The sequence below is a fragment of the Agelaius tricolor genome, unplaced genomic scaffold, assembly GCF_023055355.1.
Source record: "Agelaius tricolor isolate 1412-34295 unplaced genomic scaffold, bAgeTri1.0.p SCAF_5, whole genome shotgun sequence".
Taxonomy (NCBI): Eukaryota; Metazoa; Chordata; class Aves; order Passeriformes; family Icteridae; genus Agelaius; species Agelaius tricolor.
In genome coordinates this window covers 53,510,025-53,529,342 of record NW_027269265.1, presented here as the reverse complement: position 1 = coordinate 53,529,342, position 19,318 = coordinate 53,510,025, and the positions used below count along the sequence as shown (strand labels likewise).

At 69.1% G+C, this 19,318-nt stretch overlaps 5 protein-coding genes across 10 annotated transcripts; 2 read left to right on the top strand and 3 right to left on the bottom strand.

Moving 5' to 3' along the window:
* Window positions 1-42: 42 nt before the first annotated feature.
* On the bottom strand, window positions 43-4,319 carry LOC139590477 (proteoglycan 3-like). The gene is made up of 6 exons (XM_071428135.1): window positions 3,401-4,319; window positions 1,331-1,415; window positions 1,067-1,245; window positions 853-987; window positions 443-554; window positions 43-236 (listed from the first exon to the last, which is right to left on the bottom strand). The coding sequence occupies exons 2-6, from the start codon at window positions 1,389-1,391 to the stop codon at window positions 178-180; spliced, it is 546 nt and encodes a 181-aa protein (XP_071284236.1). The 5' UTR covers window positions 1,392-1,415; window positions 3,401-4,319; the 3' UTR covers window positions 43-177.
* Window positions 2,868-4,347, top strand: LOC139590633 (proteoglycan 3-like). The gene is made up of 5 exons (XM_071428384.1): window positions 2,868-3,159; window positions 3,325-3,416; window positions 3,543-3,677; window positions 3,899-4,010; window positions 4,289-4,347. Exons 1-5 carry the CDS (start codon window positions 3,099-3,101, stop codon window positions 4,345-4,347), a joined length of 459 nt encoding a protein of 152 aa, XP_071284485.1. The 5' UTR covers window positions 2,868-3,098.
* A 125-nt stretch (window positions 4,348-4,472) lies between these two features.
* On the bottom strand, window positions 4,473-11,513 carry SLC43A3 (solute carrier family 43 member 3). Of its 6 annotated transcripts, none has more exons than XM_071428121.1 (13): window positions 11,305-11,513; window positions 8,246-8,488; window positions 7,771-7,900; window positions 7,581-7,627; window positions 7,403-7,479; window positions 7,214-7,306; window positions 6,889-7,028; window positions 6,626-6,732; window positions 6,041-6,199; window positions 5,851-5,964; window positions 5,451-5,637; window positions 5,064-5,187; window positions 4,473-4,712 (listed from the first exon to the last, which is right to left on the bottom strand). In XM_071428121.1, exons 2-13 carry the CDS (start codon window positions 8,430-8,432, stop codon window positions 4,557-4,559), a joined length of 1,521 nt encoding a protein of 506 aa, XP_071284222.1. In that variant the 5' UTR covers window positions 8,433-8,488; window positions 11,305-11,513; the 3' UTR covers window positions 4,473-4,556. The 6 variants fall into 6 exon arrangements, with proteins under 6 accessions (XP_071284222.1, XP_071284220.1, XP_071284224.1 ...); XM_071428119.1 differs by lacking the exon at window positions 11,305-11,513 and adding an exon at window positions 10,988-11,282; XM_071428123.1 differs by lacking the exon at window positions 11,305-11,513 and adding an exon at window positions 11,098-11,282.
* A 1,490-nt stretch (window positions 11,514-13,003) lies between these two features.
* On the top strand, window positions 13,004-17,266 carry RTN4RL2 (reticulon 4 receptor like 2). Its single transcript, XM_071428128.1, has 3 exons — window positions 13,004-13,264; window positions 15,433-15,920; window positions 16,315-17,266. Exons 1-3 carry the CDS (start codon window positions 13,231-13,233, stop codon window positions 17,050-17,052), a joined length of 1,260 nt encoding a protein of 419 aa, XP_071284229.1. The 5' UTR covers window positions 13,004-13,230; the 3' UTR covers window positions 17,053-17,266.
* On the bottom strand, window positions 17,226-19,289 carry TIMM10 (translocase of inner mitochondrial membrane 10). Its single transcript, XM_071428140.1, has 2 exons — window positions 19,043-19,289; window positions 17,226-18,543 (listed from the first exon to the last, which is right to left on the bottom strand). Exons 1-2 carry the CDS (start codon window positions 19,111-19,113, stop codon window positions 18,342-18,344), a joined length of 273 nt encoding a protein of 90 aa, XP_071284241.1. The 5' UTR covers window positions 19,114-19,289; the 3' UTR covers window positions 17,226-18,341.
* Between the last annotated feature and the right edge of the window lie 29 nt (window positions 19,290-19,318).

Here is a 19,318-nt window from a genome sequence, read left to right as displayed (position 1 = left end):
TGAGGGGATCCTGCCACTGCCATTTCCCACACAGGACCCACCCTGGCTGCGCCCAGCCTGGCCCTGCCCAAACACCAAGTGGGTGCTGACAGCAAGACTTTATTATACTCCAAGGGAGGGGGTGCAGCCCCCTGTAGGGGAACAGCAGTAGGGGAGGACCCAGGGGGGCTGAGCCCCTCATATCTCGCAGATGAAGGGCAGCTGCCTCTTGCAGCGCACGCTCCTCCAGAGCCCGTCTGGGGAGAGAAGAGAGGGGATCAGCCCATGGCCCACCAGCACCCCCACCCCAGGGACCCCTCCAGCCCCAGGGATAGCCCCCCAGATACCTTATACCAGCCCCCCAGTGTCACTTCCCCATCCTGAGCCCCTCAGCACCCTCCCCCCATCATGGGCAGGGGCTACCCCAGCGCCCCCCTGGACCCCCCCTTGAGCCCCCACTGACTGTTGGTGCAGAGGGCGGTGCAGAAGCGGCGGCCGGGCAGGGGGTGTCCCGGCACCCAGCGGCTGTAGTTCCAGGGGCTCCGGTCAGTCCAGTGGCAGTTCGGGGATGGGACCTGCCAGGGGAGAAAGGGTGTGGGGACCCCCAGCACTGGGGGACAGTGGGATGGGAATGGGACATGCAGGGTGGGCATTAGGGATGCTGGGAGAAGGCTGGAGCACCCAGGTGGGCGCTGGGGTGGAGTTGTGGCTCTCTTGATGGGCACTGAGAGCACTGGGAATGGGATTGGGGAACCCAGGTTGTGCACTGGGAATGATGGCACAGGGCTGGGACACCCGGGGTGGGCACTGGGGACACTGGGAGAGACAGGGTGCCCCTTGGCCAGGGTGGGGGGCGCGAGGCGGGGTCCTTACAGCGGGCTGGCTGACGGCACCGATCCAGACCAGGCCGGAATTGGTGTGCCGGCGCGCCAGGAGCAGCAGGAAGGTGTTGGTGCGGGAATCGTGGATCGAGGCCAAGCGCCCGCAGAAGCGCCGGGCACAGATGCGCTGCAGGGACATGGCTGTCATGGAGGGCACCGGTGCCCCCACCCCGAGCCCCTTCCCAACCCACCGCACCCCATCCCACCTGGGCCTGGCGGAAGCTCCGGCAGCGGCGGATGATGACATAGCGGCAGGTGGCGGTGCCAGGCATGCTGGGGACACCGGGTGCCTGCTTGTCGCTGCCCCCCCGGCATCCGCTGAACTCCTCGGGCATCTCCAGCTCCGTCACGTCCTCCTCATCCTCCACCGCAGGGCTGGCAAGAGCTGGGGACACTGGCTGGGTCAGCCTGGGATCAGGAGTGTCCCCAGGATGTCCCTGTGGGCGGGTGGGGGTGTGGGGGACACTCACCGGCGCGGCTGACAGGAACTGTGCCCAGCAGGGCCAGGGCAATCAGCAGGCAGGACCGCATGGCACAGGGACACTGAGGACACCACTAGCACATGGGAGATCCCAGAGTGCCATCACTCTCAGCCACCCTGGGGACATCCCCATGCCAACCCCAGCATCACCCTGTCCTCCCCATGTCCCCTCAGAAACCCCCCTTATCCCCACTGTCCCTCTGCCACCCCCAGTGCCACCCCCAGAGACCCCATCCTTCCTGTGCCCACCATCTGCCCAGTTCCTCACTTCCCACCCTTGGGTCACTCCTTCCCCTGGCCATCCTGTGCCATTCTGTCCCCCACCATGCCCCCTCCACCCCGGGCCCCCAGTGCCAGACTCAGGAACCCCCAACCCTGGCAGCTGAGGGCTGAGCCTACCCCTGTGTCCCTATCTCCGCTCCTCACCTGGGTCTTGGGCGGCTATGCCCACTGCCACCCTTATATTGGTGACAGGGACACACGCCCCCAACCACAGCCTTGTGACATCCCCAACCACCAACTGCTGGGGACATGGTGGGGGACACCCCAGGAGGGCTCTGCCAGTGCCCTGCCCAGCCAGTGCCACAGCCTGGGGTGGGCTTGGTCCAGGGGAGGGGCTGTGGGGTTTGGGGGGTGCAGGGTGTGGGGAGGGGGCTGTGGGAGTTTGGGGTGCAGGTTGACAGTACAGGGGCTCAGGGAGGTTGGGGTGCAGGGGCTGGAGAGGTTGGGGTGCAGGGTGTGGGGAGGGGGCTGTGGGAGTTTGGGGTGCAGGTTGACAGTACAGGGGCTCAGGGAGGTTGGGGTGCAGGGGCTGGAGGGGGTGGGGTGCAGGGGTGCACAGGGCATGGAGATAAGGATTGGGGTGCAGAGTCCTCGGGGGGGCTGTGGGTGCTCAGCTGCAGGCCAGGGGGCTGGTCAGGGGCATGGGAGATTATGGTGGGGCTCAAGGGGCTCTGTGGGCAAACGGCCAGGCCGGACCCAGGGGGCCACGGCCGTTGGAAAGGAAATGGCCCTTGGGCAAGCATGGCTGGCGGGAGATGGTATCAGCACCCAACATCCCCTCTGCACCCCCAGCACCCCCACCCCAGCCCGTGCTGCACCCCAACACCTGCCTTGCACCCTTCAAACCGGAGCAGCCCCCACCCCTACACACCCCAACCTGCCTTGGGCACCCCTGTGCACCCCCGCCCCTATGCCCCCCCTCCCTGGGGGCCAAGGACTCCCTCCCCCCAGTGTCCCCAATGTCCCCATGGTGTCCCCAGGGCCAGGCTGGGTGGCGCAAGGCTGTGGTGGTGACACGTGGCTTTGTCCCCCCTATAATGGGGACAACGGGCAGAGCCCCCCAGACTCCAGGTGAGGAACAGGGATGGGGACAGGGACATGGAGGAGGACATGGGAGTGGGCTCAGCCCCTGGCTGCTGGGGTGGGCATTTGTGAGGCTGGGACAAGTGTGTTGGGGGACACGGGGGTCTCTGGGATGCCAGGAGTACATGGGAGTGGCACAGGGGATGGTAGAGGGACAGTGGGGGTATGGGGCACAGAGGGGCAGGATGGGGTGAGGGACACAAGGTGGAACTGGGGGTGGCAGTAGGACAGTGGGGACATGGGGGATGGCAGAAGGGCCACAGAGAGAACAGATTGTTACCGAGGGTGGCAGAGGGGCTCTGGACCGTAGTGAGGGGTGACAGGGTGACAGGGCTGTGGCATTTCCAGAGGGTGCTGGTGGTGTCCCCAGTGTCCCTGCGTGTCCCACTGCCATGTGGCCGTGCCTGCTGCTCGCTCTCGCCCTGTTGGGCACTGTCCCTGCCAGCCACCCTGGTGAGTGTCCCCCACACCCCTGCCCACTCCCAGGGACACCTGGGGACACCCTCAGTCCCTGCGACCCCAGTGCCATGCCCACACCACCGGTGCCACACGCCTGGGGCTGGCGGTGGGTGGCGGAGGGACCCCCGGTACCAACCCTCCCCCTGCTGTGCCCTGCAGCCCCCCGCCATCCCCCGGGGGTCCCCGCTGGTGACACCACCCAGCCGCACTACACCGTGGTGAAGAAGCTGCGCACCTACTCGGGCGCCCAGGTGAGGGGACGTGGGCCACAGGGGCTGTACCAGGATGCCAGGCTGTGCCCGTGCCACGGCAGCACGGGCGGGAGGTGCCCGTGTGCGCAGGTGAGTGCCTGGTGCCAGCCCGTGCCCGTCCCACAGCGCTACTGCCAGGACGTGTACCGGGGCCGGCTGGCCTCCGTGCACAGCGCTGCCCGCAACCAGGAGCTGCAGAAACTGGCACGAACCTACCACATCATCATTTCACCCTGGATTGGAGCTGTCACCAGCCGCAGGGTGAGGGCACTCTGGGGACAAGGGGCTGCCGAAGGGTGCTGGGAGCTGCTTTGGGGGGTGAGGGGCCGGGGCTGCTTTGTGGGGGACAAGCCTGGGGCTGGAGGCTGGGTTTTGAGGCATGAGGGGCTGGCTATTGGCTGCTGGGGGTGGTTTTTTGGGGTCGAGGGGCTGGGGAGGGGTGGTGGGGGCTCTCCCTGGGGACTGAGATGTTGGCACAGCAGGCAGGGCAGTGGGAGTCCTATTGGGAGGACTCCAGCCCCTGGAACTACGCGAACTGGGCGCCCACCCACCCCTTCCACATTGTCACCACCTGCACCACCCTCAGCGTCCGAGGTAAGGTCACCCAGCCACCGTGTCCAGGCTTGGGGGGTGCTGGGGAGGGGAGCACAGGCTGCTGGGGCACTGGAGGAACATCGGGAGGGCACTGTGGGGAGGGGAGCACAGGGCACTGGGTGAGCTGAGGGGAGCACCGAGGGCGCTGGGAGGGGCACTGGGAGGGGTTGCAGGTCACTGGTGGAGGCAAGGGGGGTAGCGGGGTCACTGCAAGTGGTTGCAGGGTACTGAGGGGCCCTGAGAACCACCCATGGCCCTGACACTGTCCTTGTCCCCAGATGGGCTCTGGCGAAGCCGCTTCTGCTTCCAGCTGCGCCCCTTCATCTGCCAGTACTGAGCCCCCGGTGCTGCCACGGCAGCCCAGTTCCTTTCCCAGTAAAGCAGAGGAGCCCTGAGCCGTGTCTGTGTGCACCAGGGGCCTGGGGACGGGGCTGGGGGCTCGTGGGGGCAGCACAGCGAGCAGAGGGGGCAGCAATGTTTATTATCCCCACTCCACAGGCACAGCACCCCCAGGCCGGTACAAAAATGGTGTTCTGGGCGTGGGGCTCAGTGTGGGGTCTCGTCGTGGATCTCAGTGCTGGGGGGGGCTGCCAGGGGGGTGCCAGCCATGCCCAGCTCCTTGGCTCGCCTCTGGCACTCACGGGCCACCACCACGGGGCTGACAAAGGCCACCAGCACCACGGTGATGAGCCCCAAGTTCATCTGCGGAGGGGAAGAGTGTCAGGGCAGGGGTCTGGGGTGCCATCCCCCATCCCCTGTGTTAGGCCAGGACACTTGGGGCAGCACCTCCATTTCCCCAGGAGTAGGACTCCCATTTCTTATGGCATAACACCCCACCATTCCTGGGGAAAGGACTCCATCCCTCCCAGGGCAGCATCCCCATTTCCCCATGTGGCAGGACCCCCATTTTCCCATGGGCATCATCAGGATCCCCATTTTCCCATGGGATGAGACCCCCATTTCCCCATGTGGCAAGCCCCCTTCCCTCCCAGGGCAGGACCTCCATTTCCCCGTGGAGCAGCCCCCCAGCCCTCCCTCGGGGGGCACACTCACATAGAAGGGGTCCCCCTGGAGCGGCCCCTGCACCAGGGCAACACAGGGGTACTGCAGCAGGGCCACCAGCGCCGACAGTGCCATGGCCAGCCCGTAGAGCTTCCCAAAGTGCTGAGGGGGAAACCTGCCAGGCACCCACATCACCAACGGGCACCTCCTGGCACCCCCACCCTGGCACCCTCCTGAGCCCTGACACCTCCACTGTGTCACCTGCCACCCTCCAACACCACCGCCATCCCCTGCCACCCTCCAGTGCCACCGCCATCCCCTGCCACCCCATGCTGACCATGGCACCCTGCCTGTCCCCTGCTATGCCCACAACGACCGTGCCTCCGTGCCCTGCCACGCTGAGCCCTGCGTCCCCCGGGGCTGTCCCCAGTCACTCACGCGATGGCCAGGAAGGCGGCGTTGCCGCCGTACAGGAAGGAGCGGCTGATGACCTGCAGCACGAAGGTGCCGAACTGGGCGGGCAGGACAGGCACGGCGGCGAGCACGGAGAACAGCAGGCACAGCGCCACCGTCACCACCAGCGACAGCACCGCCGAGCGCAGGTCTGCCAGCGCGGCCAGGGTCCCTGTGGGCATGGCGGTCACGGCATGGGGACACGGCCCCCAGGGGCCGCGGGCTCGGGCACGGTGGTGGTGGCAGCAATGAGGACACAGGGGACAGGGAGCACAGGACTGGGAGGGGTGTTACCCCCATAGTGCGGGTCACGGAGTGGTTCCTCTTGGGGTGAAGGGCCGTGGGGGTCAATTACCCGCGGGGTATGGGCTGGGGGCTCAGTTACCCTCGGGGCGGGGGCCCTTTCCCCGCTTGTGCCGGTCGAGGATGAGGCCGTTCCAGGGGGCACAGAGCACCCCGCAGAGCTGGGTGAAGGCAAAGGCGTTGGTGTAGGTGCTCACTGTGGGGGGACAGCGTCAGGGGGGCAGGGCCGGCCCCGGGGGTCCCTGCCGTGTCCCCCCACCGTGATGCCGTACCCAGGGCGTGGTCCCCATGCGCCAGGTGCTCCAGCTGCGGGTTGAGGGTGCCGATGAACAGGTAATGGCGCAGCTGCATCACTGAGAGCCAGGCCACGTGCCAGGCGAAGAGCCACGAGCAGGCGCAGGCCCGGAACGGTGTCCCAGGGGTGTCCCCACCTGTGCAGGTGTCAGGGCAGGGCACATACAGACACACCCCCAGGCCACACCCACACCCTGTCCCTGCCACCCACTGGGGCCTCACAGCCCCCGATATGAGCCTGCTCATTCACATATGTCACCGTGCCCACCCTTTGACCAGGCTCACACACTGCCACACCCAGCACTGCTTCATTTGCATATCCTTGCCGTCCTCCAGCCACGCCTATCAACAGCCACGCCCACCACCAGAAGGCCACACCCACCTATTTGCATATGTATAGTGCCCTCAACCAGGCCATGCACATCCACATGGCCATGCACATCCCATGCCACACCCCTCATTTACATAGCACAGCCCACAGCCAGATGTGGCCACGCCCACCCGGTCAAAGCCCCTCCCCAAATATAAGCCCCACCCCACCGAGCAGATTCCCACTCCGGCACCTCGAGCTATGGGGGGTTCCAGGGGTGTCTCCTCCGGTCCGGCCTCTCCCGGGGTTTGCTTGTCCTTGTGGGCTCGGTAGGAGCGGGAACGGCTCCGGCACTGCAGCCTGTGGCAGCACCTGTGTCACCCTGCGTCCACCTGCCAGGGCTGGACCTGCCCAGGGGACAGGATCCGCTGCCCGCAGGGTGGGACCCAGCCCCGGGTGGCACCCAGTACCCCTCTCCCCAGAGCCCCCAGAGGCAGGGCGCAGGCACCCCCATACCCGTAGTTGTAGTCGGGGGGCAGCGGGTAGGGGATGCGGCTGCGCGGCATCAGGAAGAGGGTGCGCAGGAGGTGCCAGGCACTGCAGGCTGCCAGGAAGAGGAACATGGCCCGCAGGGACAGCCCCTGCTCGTACAGCAGCTGGGGACAAGGACAGAGTCAGGGACAGAGACAGACTGCCAGTGGCCACCTGCTCAGGCCTCAGGTGTGTCCCCATATGTGACTCAGTGTGTCCCAGACTGTGTCCCCAATACGTCCGCAGATGTGACCCAGCTGTTCCCAGCTCTGTCCTCCCCTGCCGCCACTGCCACGTCTCTCGCACCCACCTTGACGATGAGGAAAATGGCGGAGGACGAGTCGAAGGCCCCGTTGTAGAGGGTGATGATGATGGAGCGGTAGTTCCCAAACAGGTTCCCCACCTGGCACCGAGAGACCCCTGCGTGCCATCAGAGCCCTCCCGTGCCACACAGGGTGTCCTGCCACCATGTGGGTATCAGGGTGCAGGGGGAACGCACCTGCATGTTGGTGAGGATGAGGAGGATGCCACCCACTGACAGCATGGACATGGCCGGGAAGAGCAGCACTGCCAGCTCTGGGGACACAGGGGTCAGTGGGGACGCAGGGGTCAGTGGGGACAGGGGTTACCAAACAGGTCCCCCCACGGCTGGGGACCCGCTGGCCACAGGGTCTCACCTGGGGTGGAGAAGGCGACAAGCAGGGTCCCGCCAGCGTAGAGGGAGCTAAAGGGGACGGTGGTGACACGTGGGGACAGGAATCACAGGTGATTCCCCTCCCCCAGCCCTTTGGGAGCCAGGCCACCGGAATGACCCCCATTCCCGGCAGCCCCAGCCGTGTCCCCCGTGTCCCCTGGCGCAGGGCTCACATGGCGATGAGGCGCGCAGCCGTGGTGCCGAAGCGGTCGAAGACGACGCCCATGGGGAAGGTCATGAAGTTGTTCATGAAGGAGCCGATGGTGAAGACCAGGGAGAACTGCTCATCCTGCCCACTGCAGTCTGGGAACGGCCACAAGTGGGGCATGGGGACACGGAGACAGGGGCATGGGAACACCGGGAATACCACGGGCACGGGGACACAGGCACCCAGGGACACGGGTCAGCGGAGATGCAGGGGACACCGGGCATGTGGGGACACCACGGACACGACGGTACTGGAGACATGGACGGGGGGACAGCAGGCACGTGGGCTTGGAGACAGTGGGGACACAGAGCACTGCAGGGCATCAGGACACCGCAGACAGCAAAGACAGGCACAGTGGGGACATGGGACAGCTCGGGGCATTGGGACAGCAAGGTCACGAGTCAGGGGACCATGGGGACACGGTGGGGGGGGGTCCATACCAGACCCCAGGGTGAGGTTGGGGCCGGGGGTGGTGGAGGGCTGGCACAGCCCCTCGAAGTAGCCCAGGTCCTTGAGGACGAAGACGAGGGAGGCCCAGCCGAAGATGATGCCGCAGAAGGCGCCGCACTCCAGCAGCCCCGACAGGAGCGTCCCCAGGCGCTTGGCCAGCCCCGCGCCCCCCGCCATGGCCCCTGCCCAGGCAGCCACTGGCCTGGCACCAGCCTGGGGCGTCTTCACCAAGCCTGTGGGTGACAAAGGGCAGGCGTCACACCGTGCTGGCACCCACCGGGGCACAGGGACACCTGGCAGCACGTGGCCACATGGGCAAAGGCCACTGTCACCCCGGCTCTGCCCCTTGTCCCTGGCCACAGTGGCTGGCACCTGTGTCCTCCCACATGCCAGGGCACAGGGCAGGGCCCTGCAGCAGCCAGGGCTCGCACATTTGGGGACAGCTGGTGACATGTGGTACACAACCATTGACAGACACACACAGGTTTGCAGGGGCACACACAGATTTATGGGCACACACACAGCTGTTCACAGGCACACACAGATTTGTGGGCACACACACATTTGTAAGCACACACACAGCTGTTCACAGGCACACACAGATTTATGGGCACACACACAGCTTTGCAGGGGCACACACAGATTTATGGACATGCACACAGCTGTTCGCAGGCACACACACAGCCTTGCAGGTGCACAGACACTTCCAGGTGCACGCAGCTGTTCACAGGCACACACACAGCTTTGCAGGTGTGCACACCTGCACCGTGACTGCTGATTCCTGTCCTGCACCCCTTACCCACCTGCATGAGGCCAGGCCCTCCTGTTGTCACTGTCACCTTCACCGTTGCCCTGCAGTCTGAGCCCCGGCAGCGTGGCTGGGACACATCTCCACAGCCCCAGTGACTCCCCCCATATCTCCTGGGAGCACACTCGGGTCCCCCAGGCTGCCGTCCCCGATAGTGCCTTGGGCCCCCTGATAGCATCTCGGGCCCCCCGACGGGGGCTCGGTCCCCTCACTGTGTCAGGAGCCCCCTGTGCTGTCCCTATTGCCTCAAGCCAGCCTGGCCCAGGACCTGGCACAGCCACAGGGACACTGGCACACTGCTGGGCACCCTGGTGTGAGCACTGGGGACACCACAACAACGCACCTCACCCCAGGGACACCAGCACCCTGCTGGGGACCTGGCACGGCCCTTGGGAAACTGGCACTCTTCCTGGTGCCGCTGGCACAGCCCCTGGGGACATTGGCACTCCCTCAGGGACACCAAAACACCCTCCCCCCCAGGGCCTGGCACAGTGCTTGGGAATCTGGGACAATCCCTGGAGATGCTGGCACAGGGACACAGGCACGCTGCAGGGGACAGTGACACACCCCCCAAGGACCCAGCACAGCCCCTGGGGCCCTCCCTTGGGGACCCTGGCACAGCCCTCAGGGACACTGTCACACCTCTGGGACCCTGCCACCCCCGGGGGATCCTGTCATGTCCCCAGGAATCCCCTCACACTGCTGGGGACCGTGACATGTCTCCTGGGGACGCTGCTGCCCCAAGCACTGCACTGCACTGGGGCTGTCACCGTGCTGGGGCTGACTGCAGGTCACCCCCCATTGCAGCTGGGACTCCCCGTGACCCACAGCCGGGTGCCAAGGGCACCAGAGCCATGTCACCCCCAGCTCACTGTCCTCCGTGTCCCCCCACCTCCCTCAGCCACACACAGCCTGGCTCTGCTGCACAGAGCCCTGTCACCGTGTCACTGCCCAGAGCCTGTCGCTGTCCCTCGGTAATGAGGGTAATGAGGGTAATGAGCCTCATTACAGTGACCAGCAGCTAAAGATTAACCTGCACAGAGCCGGGGGAGGGGGGCCGGCCCGGGGGGACCTGTACTGTGCTTAGCCACTCAGGTGGCTAAAAATAGCACAGGCAGGGGCTGTGACAGCAGCTGGGGAGCACCGGGGCTCCCTGACATGTGGGGGTCACTGCCTGGGGCACCCCGAGCCACTCACTATGGGTGCCAGCCACTGGGCCTGACTGGGGTGTCCTGGACACGCTGTCCCTGCCAGCCACACGGGTGTGTCCCACAGCAGTGACCCCCCCATACTGGTGAGAGCCCCCCCATACTGGTGAGAGCCCCCCCATACTGGTGAGCCCTCCACAAGGGAGCAGGGGGCTCCGGCTCGGCTCGGGGGTTCGCAGCATCAGTGACTCTGTCCCCTCTGTCCCTGCCGTGACCCCGAGCTCCCCCCGGGCCGTGAAGGGGCAGGGGGGTGTCACAGGACCCCTGGGGGCTGCCCTAGGGCTGGGCGCCCCCTCCCCACCCCGCTGCCCCCGCGGAACGCGGTGTCCTGGGGCGGGCACTGCCCGCACCCCCCCGAGCAGGGGCAGCCCCGGCCGCGGGGACTTGGCCCGCACACGTGTGGCGGGGACACACGCGTGGTCCTGGGGGTGGGCAAACGTGGGGCTCCGCCGTGCCCGCCCCCCGAGCCTCCCCCACGGCCCCGGGGCCGACGCGGCTCCGCCACGCGTACCCCGGCACCGCCCCGGACACCCCGGACACCCCGGACACCCGCACCGTGCCCACGCCGAGCCCAGCCCCGCAGGCCACGGGGCCAGGGCCCTCGGTCCTTCCGCATCCTCCCGTCCTGGTCACAACCCCCTCCCGCCGCCGCTCCGTGTCCATCCGGGCCCCTCCGCGCCCCGCGGCTCCTCCCGCCGCATCCCCGCGCCGCTCACCCGCCCGGCCCGGCGGGGAGGGGACCGGGCTCTCCCCGCCCCGGCGCTCCCGGTGCTCCCGATGCTCTCGGTGCCCCCAAATGCCGCGGCCCCTCCCGCCCCCCCCTCACCGCGGGCGGAGCGGAGCTGCTGGGCCTGTCCGGGCCCCGCCCCCGGGCCCCGCGGTTCGGGGGGGCGCGGGAGGCGGCCTCGGTGGAGGGCCCCGGTCACCCGAGGGTCCGCCCAGGAGGGGCCGTCCCAGCACGGAGCCTTTCCCCGGCGCCGCCCGTACGCCCCCCGCGGGTGCGCCCTCGGCACGTCCAGGTGTGCCAGCTCACCTGCCGCTCCCAAGGGGCGCTCCCGGTGGCGCCACCCAAGGATCGCCCTTCTGGTCACTCTCGGGCCAGTTCTCAGTGATGCTTGGGTCACCCCTTAGGCCATTCCCGGACACCCCAGGACTACCCTTGGGCTATCCCTGGGCCCCTCCTGCTGTGCCATCCCAGAGCCATTCCCATGCCACCCCGCTGTGTTGTGCTGTGTCCCCTGCCTGTCCCTGGTCCGCCACCCCCTGCCTTCGCCCCGCCCAGGACACTGCTGTCCCTCCTGTCACCCTCCCCTCCACATCCTCTATTCTGTCCCTCTGTCCATCCACCAGTGCTTGCAGCCACCCGGTCTGTCCCCACCTGTCCCCAATGCTGTAGCCTCTCATCTGCTCTGCCAGCTGCCCTTCTGTCTGTTCATCACCCGTCCATCTGTCCATCACCCATCCATCTGTCTGTCACCCATCCATCTGTCCATCATCGGTCTGTCTGTCACCTGTCCATCTGTCCCCCTCCAATCACAACTCTATCCATCCCATCCATCTGTCCCACAACCATCCAGCTGCCCATTACCTGCCCTTCCCTCCACCTGTCCATCTGTCTGTCCTCCCCATCCTTCACCCATCTCTCCATTTGTCCACCCCATATCCACATGTTCTCCGTCCATGTCGGTCCATCTGTCCTCCTCTCCTTATGTCCACCTGTCCATCAATTCATCCTCCACCTCTCTGTCCACCCATCTGTCCCCTTATTCTATCCATCCTCCACCGTCCATCCGTCTGTCCGTCCCCTCTCTACTCAGCCTGTCCCAGCTCCCCAGGCTGGTGGGCACCAGCACCCAGAGCAGCCCCCCCGGGCGGGCTCCCCCTCCCCGTTCCAGACCGGCACTGTCCGGCCGGGGGCTCGGTGCGGGGCCGGGGCCACGGGCGGGGGGAGCGGATGGCGGCCCCTGAGTCAGCCCCGCGCCGCCCACGCCCCCTCCCACGGCTGCCGCCGCACCAGCTTGTGGCATTTCGCTCGCCGGAGACGGCGCCGCAAACACGCGCCGGTGCCAGCCGGTGCCGGTGCCGCCGCAGCCCGCGCGGCCACGCGTGTCCCCCCACGCGCGGCACCGGCGCGGGGCCCGCGCATCCCGCACCGCCGCCACCCTCTGTGCCCCGGGCCGGGCGGCGCCGCGGCGGCACCACGGACAGCGCCGGTCCGGCACCGCGAACAGCGCCGCGGTCCCGCGTGGGTGCGGACCGCCGCCCACCGCGCCCTCCCGGCGGCTCGCTGGGTGCGGGGCTCCCGGCCCCGCCGTACCCACCCCGGGCACAGCCCCCGCGGGGTCCCGCCGGCCATGGGGGCACCAAAGCCTGGCGCCGGTCGGGGGATCGTGGGACAGAGGGAGGGACAGACGGACGGACAGACGGACGGACAGACAGACGGACGGACGGAGACCACCCTCCGTGTCCCGTGGTCACAGCTCCCCACGCGAGCCCCGCGCCCTTTCCCCGTGGGGGGAGCGCATCACACCCCGTGTCCCCGTTGGGGGTCTCCGTCTTGAGTCCCGCAGGGCGTGGCCCCCGCGGGCGCCCGCAGCGCGTCCCCCTCTGTTCCCCCCTGTCCCCGCGGTCCCCGCTGTCCCTGCCGGGAGTCCCTGCGCCCACCCCTGTCCCGCCTGGGGCGGGCCAGCCCGGGAAGGGTTAAACGGCGGGGCCGGCGCGGGGGGCGGAGCGGCCGCCCCGGGATAAGGCGCGGCGCGGGGAGGGCTCAGCCCCACGGAGCCGCGGGCAGCGCCGCGCCGAGCCCACCCGTGCCCGAGCCCGAGCCCACCCGTGCCATGCCCCGGGGCGGCGGCGGCTGCTGCTCCCGGCGGCGCGGCGGGGGCGAAGGGGGCGAGCAGCCCCCCCCGGCACCGGCCATGACCCCGCGGGTGGGCAGCGCCTGAGCGGCCGCCCCGCCATGCGGCCCCCCACGGCTCGGGACCTGCCCCCAGGTAGGCGCGGGGTCGGGCGGGGTCCCGCGGGTGTCGGGCGGACCCTGGGGTGCCCCCCGGAAACCTCGGTCCCGGCTCGGGGCGCCCCGCGGCGCTCGGGGTGCGGGCGCCCCGGGGTGAGTGGGGAGCCCCCGGTGCGCGGGGACCCCGCGGCCGCCCCGGAACGCGCGGCCCGGCGCGGGGGCGCAGTCCCGGGGCACCCCAGGTTGAGTCCCCCCGCGACCCCCGGCGCGAGGGTGCCCCCCGACCCACGAGGCGCCTGCCGCCAGCCCAGCCCGAGGTGTGGCCGTCTCACGACCCACGGGGTGGCCCGTGCCACCCCGGGACCCCCAGCCCGGCGTGGCAGTGCCCCATGACACGTGGGTACTCGCTGCCATCCCGGGCCCCCCGGGGCAGCCCCACGAACCCCGGCACGCCCTGTGCAGCACCGGCGTGCACAGCCCGGCTTCTGACGCTCCACGATCCACGGGGTACCCGGTGCCACCCCGAGAGCCCCAGCCCGGAGTGTGGGTACCCCACGCTGCCCAGCGGGGTGTGCCCCGCGACTCAGGTGGTACGCGGTGCCACCCCTGGACCCCCAGCGCGGCGTGGAGACGCCCCACGGTTCCCCGAGTGGCACCGCGGGGAGCCGGGAGCGCCCGGGTCACGCCGCGGGTGGGTGCCGCGGGTCTGTGGGGTACCCGCAACTACCGGGGTGGGGGGGTTTGGCACCCGGGGGGGGGAAGCTGAGAACCGGTGACTTCAGCTCCCAACTGAGTCAGCCCGCGGCGTGGGGGAGTGACAGATGGGACGCGGGTGGGGGGCGCACGCCGGCACGGGGCGCCGGGGGAGGGGGGCGGCGCTGAGCAGATGCGCCGGACGCCTCCGTGGGTGGCTGGGGGGTGGGCACCCCCCCAACTCGCGGAGCACCGGCAGAGGGGAAGGGAGGGAAGGGGGCGGTGGGACCCCTCGGTGCATCTCCGGTGTGACCTCCGGTGCACCGGAGGGTCCCACCGCCCCCCTCCTTCCTCTCCCCTCCCCCGGCAGCGGCGACTGGGCGCATCCACGCATCCCCGGGCGTGGATCCAGGCCGCCGGGCTGAATTATGGATGAAGCTCTCGGGTTGCAGCCTGAGGGGGGGGATGGACACGGGTGGGGGGGGGGGAGAAGGGGGGGATGCTGAACACCCGGAGCGGCGGCGCGTGTCGTCAGCCCGCGCCCACGCGTGCCCCGCCCCACACGTGGCCGCGGCACGCGCGCACGTGGCACCGCCCCGTTTGGGGAGGGGGCACGGACCCCCCCCCAGAGTGGGGTGAGGGGGGTCCCAGGGGTCTGTGACCCCGTGAGGGGTTCTGGTGGACTGTGGGGCAGGCACGGTCCCGTACAAGTGTGGGCACGGCAGGGGGGGTCAGGGAGCTTTGGGGGTCCCTGGGGAGCATGGCCCCAGTAGCAGGAGCAGCCCCAGAAGGTCACAGGTGGACAGCCACTTTTTGGGGTGCCTGGCCTTGGTGCTGTGCAGCAGCACAGCCCTGGGGGCGTCTCTGGGGACCACGGTCCTATGGGCTGATGTGGGTCTGGGGGCTGCAAGGGGCGCTCAGTGCTATGGGGTGTCATGACCTTGGGATTCTCCTAGGGCTCTGTGGTCCTAGGGATCTCCTAGGGGACCATGGCTGTGTGGGTGGGCATGGCCTTGGGGAGTCCCTGGGGAGGAGACATGGCTCTCAGGGGCCTCCTGGGGGCCATGGCCCTGTGGGTGGGCACAGTTCCCTCCCTCGGGGTGTCCAGCCCTGCAGGGTGGTGATGACCTTGGCGTTCTCCTGGGGAACTGTGGCCCTATGGAGCTGGCATGGCTTTGGAGGGCTTCTAGGAGTGCCCAGCCCTATGGGGTTGTTGTGACCTTGGGTTTCTCCTGGGCAAACACGGCCCTAAGGGTGGGTACAGTCCAGGGGGCCTCCCTGGGGTGCCCAACCCTATGGAATGATCAGGACCTTGGGACTCTCCTAAGGAGCCACGGCTTGATGGGGTGGGCACGGCCCCAGGGGGCTCCCAGAGCCGTTCCCAGGGATGTTCCTGGCGGGCACGGCCCCGGGAGGCTCTGTGGGCTGCGGCGGCCGGGGGGCTGCGGGGGGCGGGCGGCGCGGGGGTCGGGGACGCGGGTGCCCCGCGCTGACGCCCCGCTGTGCCCTCAGGCGGGCACCCGGCGGCCCTGCTGCTGCTGGCGGCGCTGGTGTGGGTGCCCGGCGGGGCTCCCGCCTGCCCCGCGCTCTGCACCTGCTACGTCTCGCCGCCCACCGTCAGCTGCCAGGCCAACAACTTCTCCTCGGTGCCCGCGGGGCTCCCGCCCGGCGCCCGCCGCCTCTTCCTGCAGAACAACGTCATCGGGGCGCTGCGGGCGGGCACCTTCGGGCCCAGCACCGTCACCCTCTGGCTCTACTCCAACAACATCTCCTCCATCCAGCCGGGCACCTTCCGCCACCTGCCCGCCCTGGAGGAGCTCGACCTGGGTGACAACCCGCACCTCCGCGTCCTGGCCCCCGACACCTTCCACGGCCTCCACCGCCTCCAGGCCCTGCACCTGTACCGGTGCCGGCTGGCCAACCTGCCCAGCGGCATCTTCCGTGGCCTCCGCAGCCTCCAGTACCTCTACCTGCAGGAGAACGGGCTGCTCTACCTCCAGGTGGGTGAGCAGGGGGCCTGGGCGATGCCTCCCGGGCACAGGGGTGGGACTGGGTGATGGTGACAAGCCATGGAGACAGGATGTGGGACAAGGTGGTGCTGACACGGCCAGAATGCGGGGCAGGGACAGAAGATGCTGAGGGAGCGGGGTGATGGCCGTGGGGCAGGACCATGGGTGACCCCAGCATGGCAGGGCCACGGGACAAGGTCTTGCACGATGCTCACAGAGCAGGGACACAGGAGAGGGTGACGGGCGAAGCTGGCAGGACTAGGCCCCATGGCAGGGCTCTGTGGGGCCCACACCAGTGTCTCTCCAGCTGATACCTGCCAGGCAGGGCCACAGAGCAGCACACTGGGCCCCCACCCCACGCCCACCCCTCTCCCATTCCCTGCAGGACGATCTCTTTGCCGACCTGGCCAACCTGAGCCACCTCTTCCTGCACGGCAACCGGCTGCGGGCGCTGTCGGAGGGCGTCTTCCGGGGGCTCTCGAGCCTGGACCGCCTGCTGCTGCACGCCAACCGGCTGGCAGCCATCCACCGCCGCGCCTTCGGGGGGCTGGCGCGCCTCACCATCCTCTACCTGTTCAACAACAGCCTGGTGGCCCTGCCCGGGGACCCGCTGGCCGCGCTGCCCTCGCTGCAGTTCCTGCGCCTCAACGCCAACCCCTGGGCCTGCGACTGCCGTGCGCGCCCGCTCTGGGCCTGGTTCCGCCGCACGCGCGTCTCCAGCTCCCCGGTGCCGTGCGCCAGCCCCCCGCACCGCCGCGGCACCGACCTGCGCCACCTGCGCCCCCGCGACTTCGACGCCTGCCCCGAGGACGACGACGACGACGACGGCGGCGAGGAGATGGAAGATGGCAACGGGGTGGCGGTGATGGGCACCCCGGGGCGGGCGCTGGGTCGCCCCGGCACCCTCCCGGCCGCGCCGCCCTCCGCCTTCTACCGCGACGGGCTGCCCCCCCACGACCTGCGGGGACCCCAGCCCCGGCCGCCCCCCCCGTCCCGTGACTCCCGCGGGCCCCCCGAGGACGCCAGCTGCCCCCACGACCCCTGCGCCCCCATGGCCGCCGCCGCGCCCCGCCGGCCCCCCGCCCTCCTGCCCCTCCTGGCTCTGATCCTGCCCCGACTCTGAGACCCCTCGGCGCCCACGGGGGTCCCGGCACCTCGGGGCGCCCGTGCCCCCCTTCTCCCCAGGGGAGGCCTGTAGAACTGTGGGGAACAGCCGGCGGGGGGGGGGGGGCCGCAGGATGCAGAAGGGGGTCCCCTCCCATCCTGAGTGGGAAAAACCCCCAACAGGAACCAAAAGGTGGGAAATTATTTATTAAAAATGGTCTTATTTTGGGAGAGCGGGGCCTGGCTGCTGTGGGTGGGCCATTGTCGATCCAGGTCACCGCCTGCCGCTCCTGAAATATTGATGGGAGCGACGGGTGGCAGGGCAGCGAGGCGTGCAGGGCGCTGCGGGGGGGACGGACAGACGGACGGACGGACACCCCCTGCGGGACACACACCCCCCGACACGGGCCGCACGCCCGGCGCCACCGCGGGGCCGGTGACACGCAGGCTGCCGTGACGCCGACACCCCGCACCCCGGGCAGAGTGCTGGCGGGTGTCACGGGAGCCACGGGGCGCGGAGCCACCCCCGCGCCCTGCACTGCCTGACCCACTTCCCGCAGGCACACGGATGGAGCACACGGATGGAGCACACACTGCCGGGCTGCGGGCACGGGGACAGCGCCCTCCCCCTGCGCTCGGTCCCTCTGGGTGTGTGTTACACACAGCCCAGGGCTGCCCCTCGCTCGGTGTCCCTCAGCGGGTGTAACTCGCTAGGTGTCTGTGTCCCCCGGGGCCCTTGTCCCCTCCAGGTGTCCCTAGGGGTGTGTGGGGTGTCTGTCTGTGTGTGTGCAGACTGTCCCCATGTGGGTGTCCCCATGCCCCCTCCCCTGTGGTCTCTGGCTGTCCCCACGTGGTCCTTGCCCAGGCAGAGGTGTTCCCTGGGTTGTCCCCACGTGGTCCCATCTGTGTATCCTCAAACAGAGCTGAATGTTCTGGGAGTGTTCCTGCGAGGGTGTCCCTGTGCCCTGCCCCTCGGGAGCTGTGTCCCTGTGCAGGGCCCCCCGGCTGTCCCCTCTGGTGACCCCCAGCACAGACAGACAGGGAGGGGCTGAGCCCTGTCCCACCCCACTGGGGATTACAAGGGGCTCAGCCCAGCTCTGCCTAATCCGGGGGATTACACGGGCTGGGCCCAGCCGGGGGGGGCACCCAGGGGTGCCCCCCACAAGGACACAGCACATGGCAGCTGGGGACAACAAGGGGGGCTCGCAGCAGCAACCATGGGCACCCCAACAGACGGCCACAGGGTGGGTTTGGGGGGCGAGGGGAACACAGCAGACGCCCAGGTTTATTGGGGTGATGGGTAGGGGCTCAGGCGCTGCCGCTGCCCTGCTGCATCCGCTTGAGCAGCTCCTCGTCCTGCAGTGACAGCTCCGTCAGCTTCTTGCCCATCCGCTCGTGCACCTCCAGGTACTTGGCCACGCAGCGGTCCAGGCACACGCATTCCCCTTTGGACAGCTCCGACTCCTTGTAGAACGGCGGGACGCACTTGCGGTGGCACGCCTGGGTCATCCTGCACAAACCGCACCGTGCCTGAGCCCCGCGCCGGCCGGGACTCGGCCCCGCAGCCCAGCACACCCTGTACCCCGCCATCGCCACCCCCGGGACCCCGACCCCGCACCCCAACATCACCCGTGCCCCGCCATCGCCACCCCGGGACCCAGCCCCGCACCTCAGCACCCCCCGTTATCGCCATCCCCGGCACCCCCAGCCCTTGCACCCCAACACCTCCTGCACCCGCATCATCACCGAGCGGGACGCCGGCCTCTGCACCCCAACAAGCCCAGTATCCCCCGTCATCGCCACCCGGGCACCCCTAGGATCCCCCACCGTCCCCCATCCTCAGGCATCTCCGGCTCCCCTCCCCATTTCCCGGGTGTCTCCGAGGACATCCCGCACTCCCCTACAGCCCCAGGGTCCCCCATTGCCTCTGACACCCGCTAGTGTCCCCCAAGCCACGGACGCCCCCCGGTATCCCAGCGCTCCCAGTGCTCTCTCCCGGCGGGCCTCACCGGTTGTACATGTCGGCCATCATCTCAACCTCCAGCTCGGCCGCCAGCTGCTGAGCCCGCAGCGGATCCATGGCGGCCACCACCGGTCCCGCTCGGTCCCGGTCCCTATCACGGTTCCTCTGGGCCCGACCCCGCTCGGATCCGCCCCGTTGGACCCGCACGGTCCCGCTCGGTTCGGGACCCGGCGGCGGCTCCCTGCAGGAACCACGTGGGCGCCGCGCTTCCGCCCACCCGCGCAGCGGCCCCGCCCCACAGCTGGCGCCGGCCAATGGCCTG

Bases quoted from the DNA above. Each gene is read 5' to 3' on its own strand.
- LOC139590477 (XM_071428135.1), bottom strand. From the start codon at position 1,391: ATGCGGTCCTGCCTGCTGATTGCCCTGGCCCTGCTGGGCACAGTTCCT. The intron at 988-1,066 runs GTGGGATGGGGT...ATGTCCCTGCAG, and splicing joins GGAGCTTCCGCCAGGCCCAG to CGCATCTGTGCCCGGCGCTT. The intron at 555-852 runs GTAAGGACCCCG...CTCCCCTGGCAG, and splicing joins GTGCCGTCAGCCAGCCCGCT to GTCCCATCCCCGAACTGCCA.
- LOC139590633 (XM_071428384.1), top strand. From the start codon at position 3,099: ATGTGGCCGTGCCTGCTGCTCGCTCTCGCCCTGTTGGGCACTGTCCCT. The intron at 3,417-3,542 runs GTGAGGGGACGT...CCCGTCCCACAG, and splicing joins GCACCTACTCGGGCGCCCAG to CGCTACTGCCAGGACGTGTA. The intron at 3,678-3,898 runs GTGAGGGCACTC...TTGGCACAGCAG, and splicing joins GAGCTGTCACCAGCCGCAGG to GCAGGGCAGTGGGAGTCCTA.
- SLC43A3 (XM_071428118.1), bottom strand. From the start codon at position 10,887: ATGCGGAAGGACCGAGGGCCCTGGCCCCGTGGCCTGCGGGGCTGGGCT. The intron at 5,965-6,040 runs GTACGGCATCAC...GTCCCCCCACAG, and splicing joins GCATGGGGACCACGCCCTGG to TGAGCACCTACACCAACGCC. The intron at 5,638-5,850 runs GTAACTGAGCCC...CCATGCCCACAG, and splicing joins AAAGGGCCCCCGCCCCGAGG to GGACCCTGGCCGCGCTGGCA.
- RTN4RL2 (XM_071428128.1), top strand. From the start codon at position 13,231: ATGCGGCCCCCCACGGCTCGGGACCTGCCCCCAG. The intron at 13,265-15,432 runs GTAGGCGCGGGG...CTGTGCCCTCAG, and splicing joins GGCTCGGGACCTGCCCCCAG to GCGGGCACCCGGCGGCCCTG. The intron at 15,921-16,314 runs GTGGGTGAGCAG...CATTCCCTGCAG, and splicing joins ACGGGCTGCTCTACCTCCAG to GACGATCTCTTTGCCGACCT.
- TIMM10 (XM_071428140.1), bottom strand. From the start codon at position 19,113: ATGGATCCGCTGCGGGCTCAGCAGCTGGCGGCCGAGCTGGAGGTTGAG. The intron at 18,544-19,042 runs GTGAGGCCCGCC...CGGTTTGTGCAG, and splicing joins ATGGCCGACATGTACAACCG to GATGACCCAGGCGTGCCACC.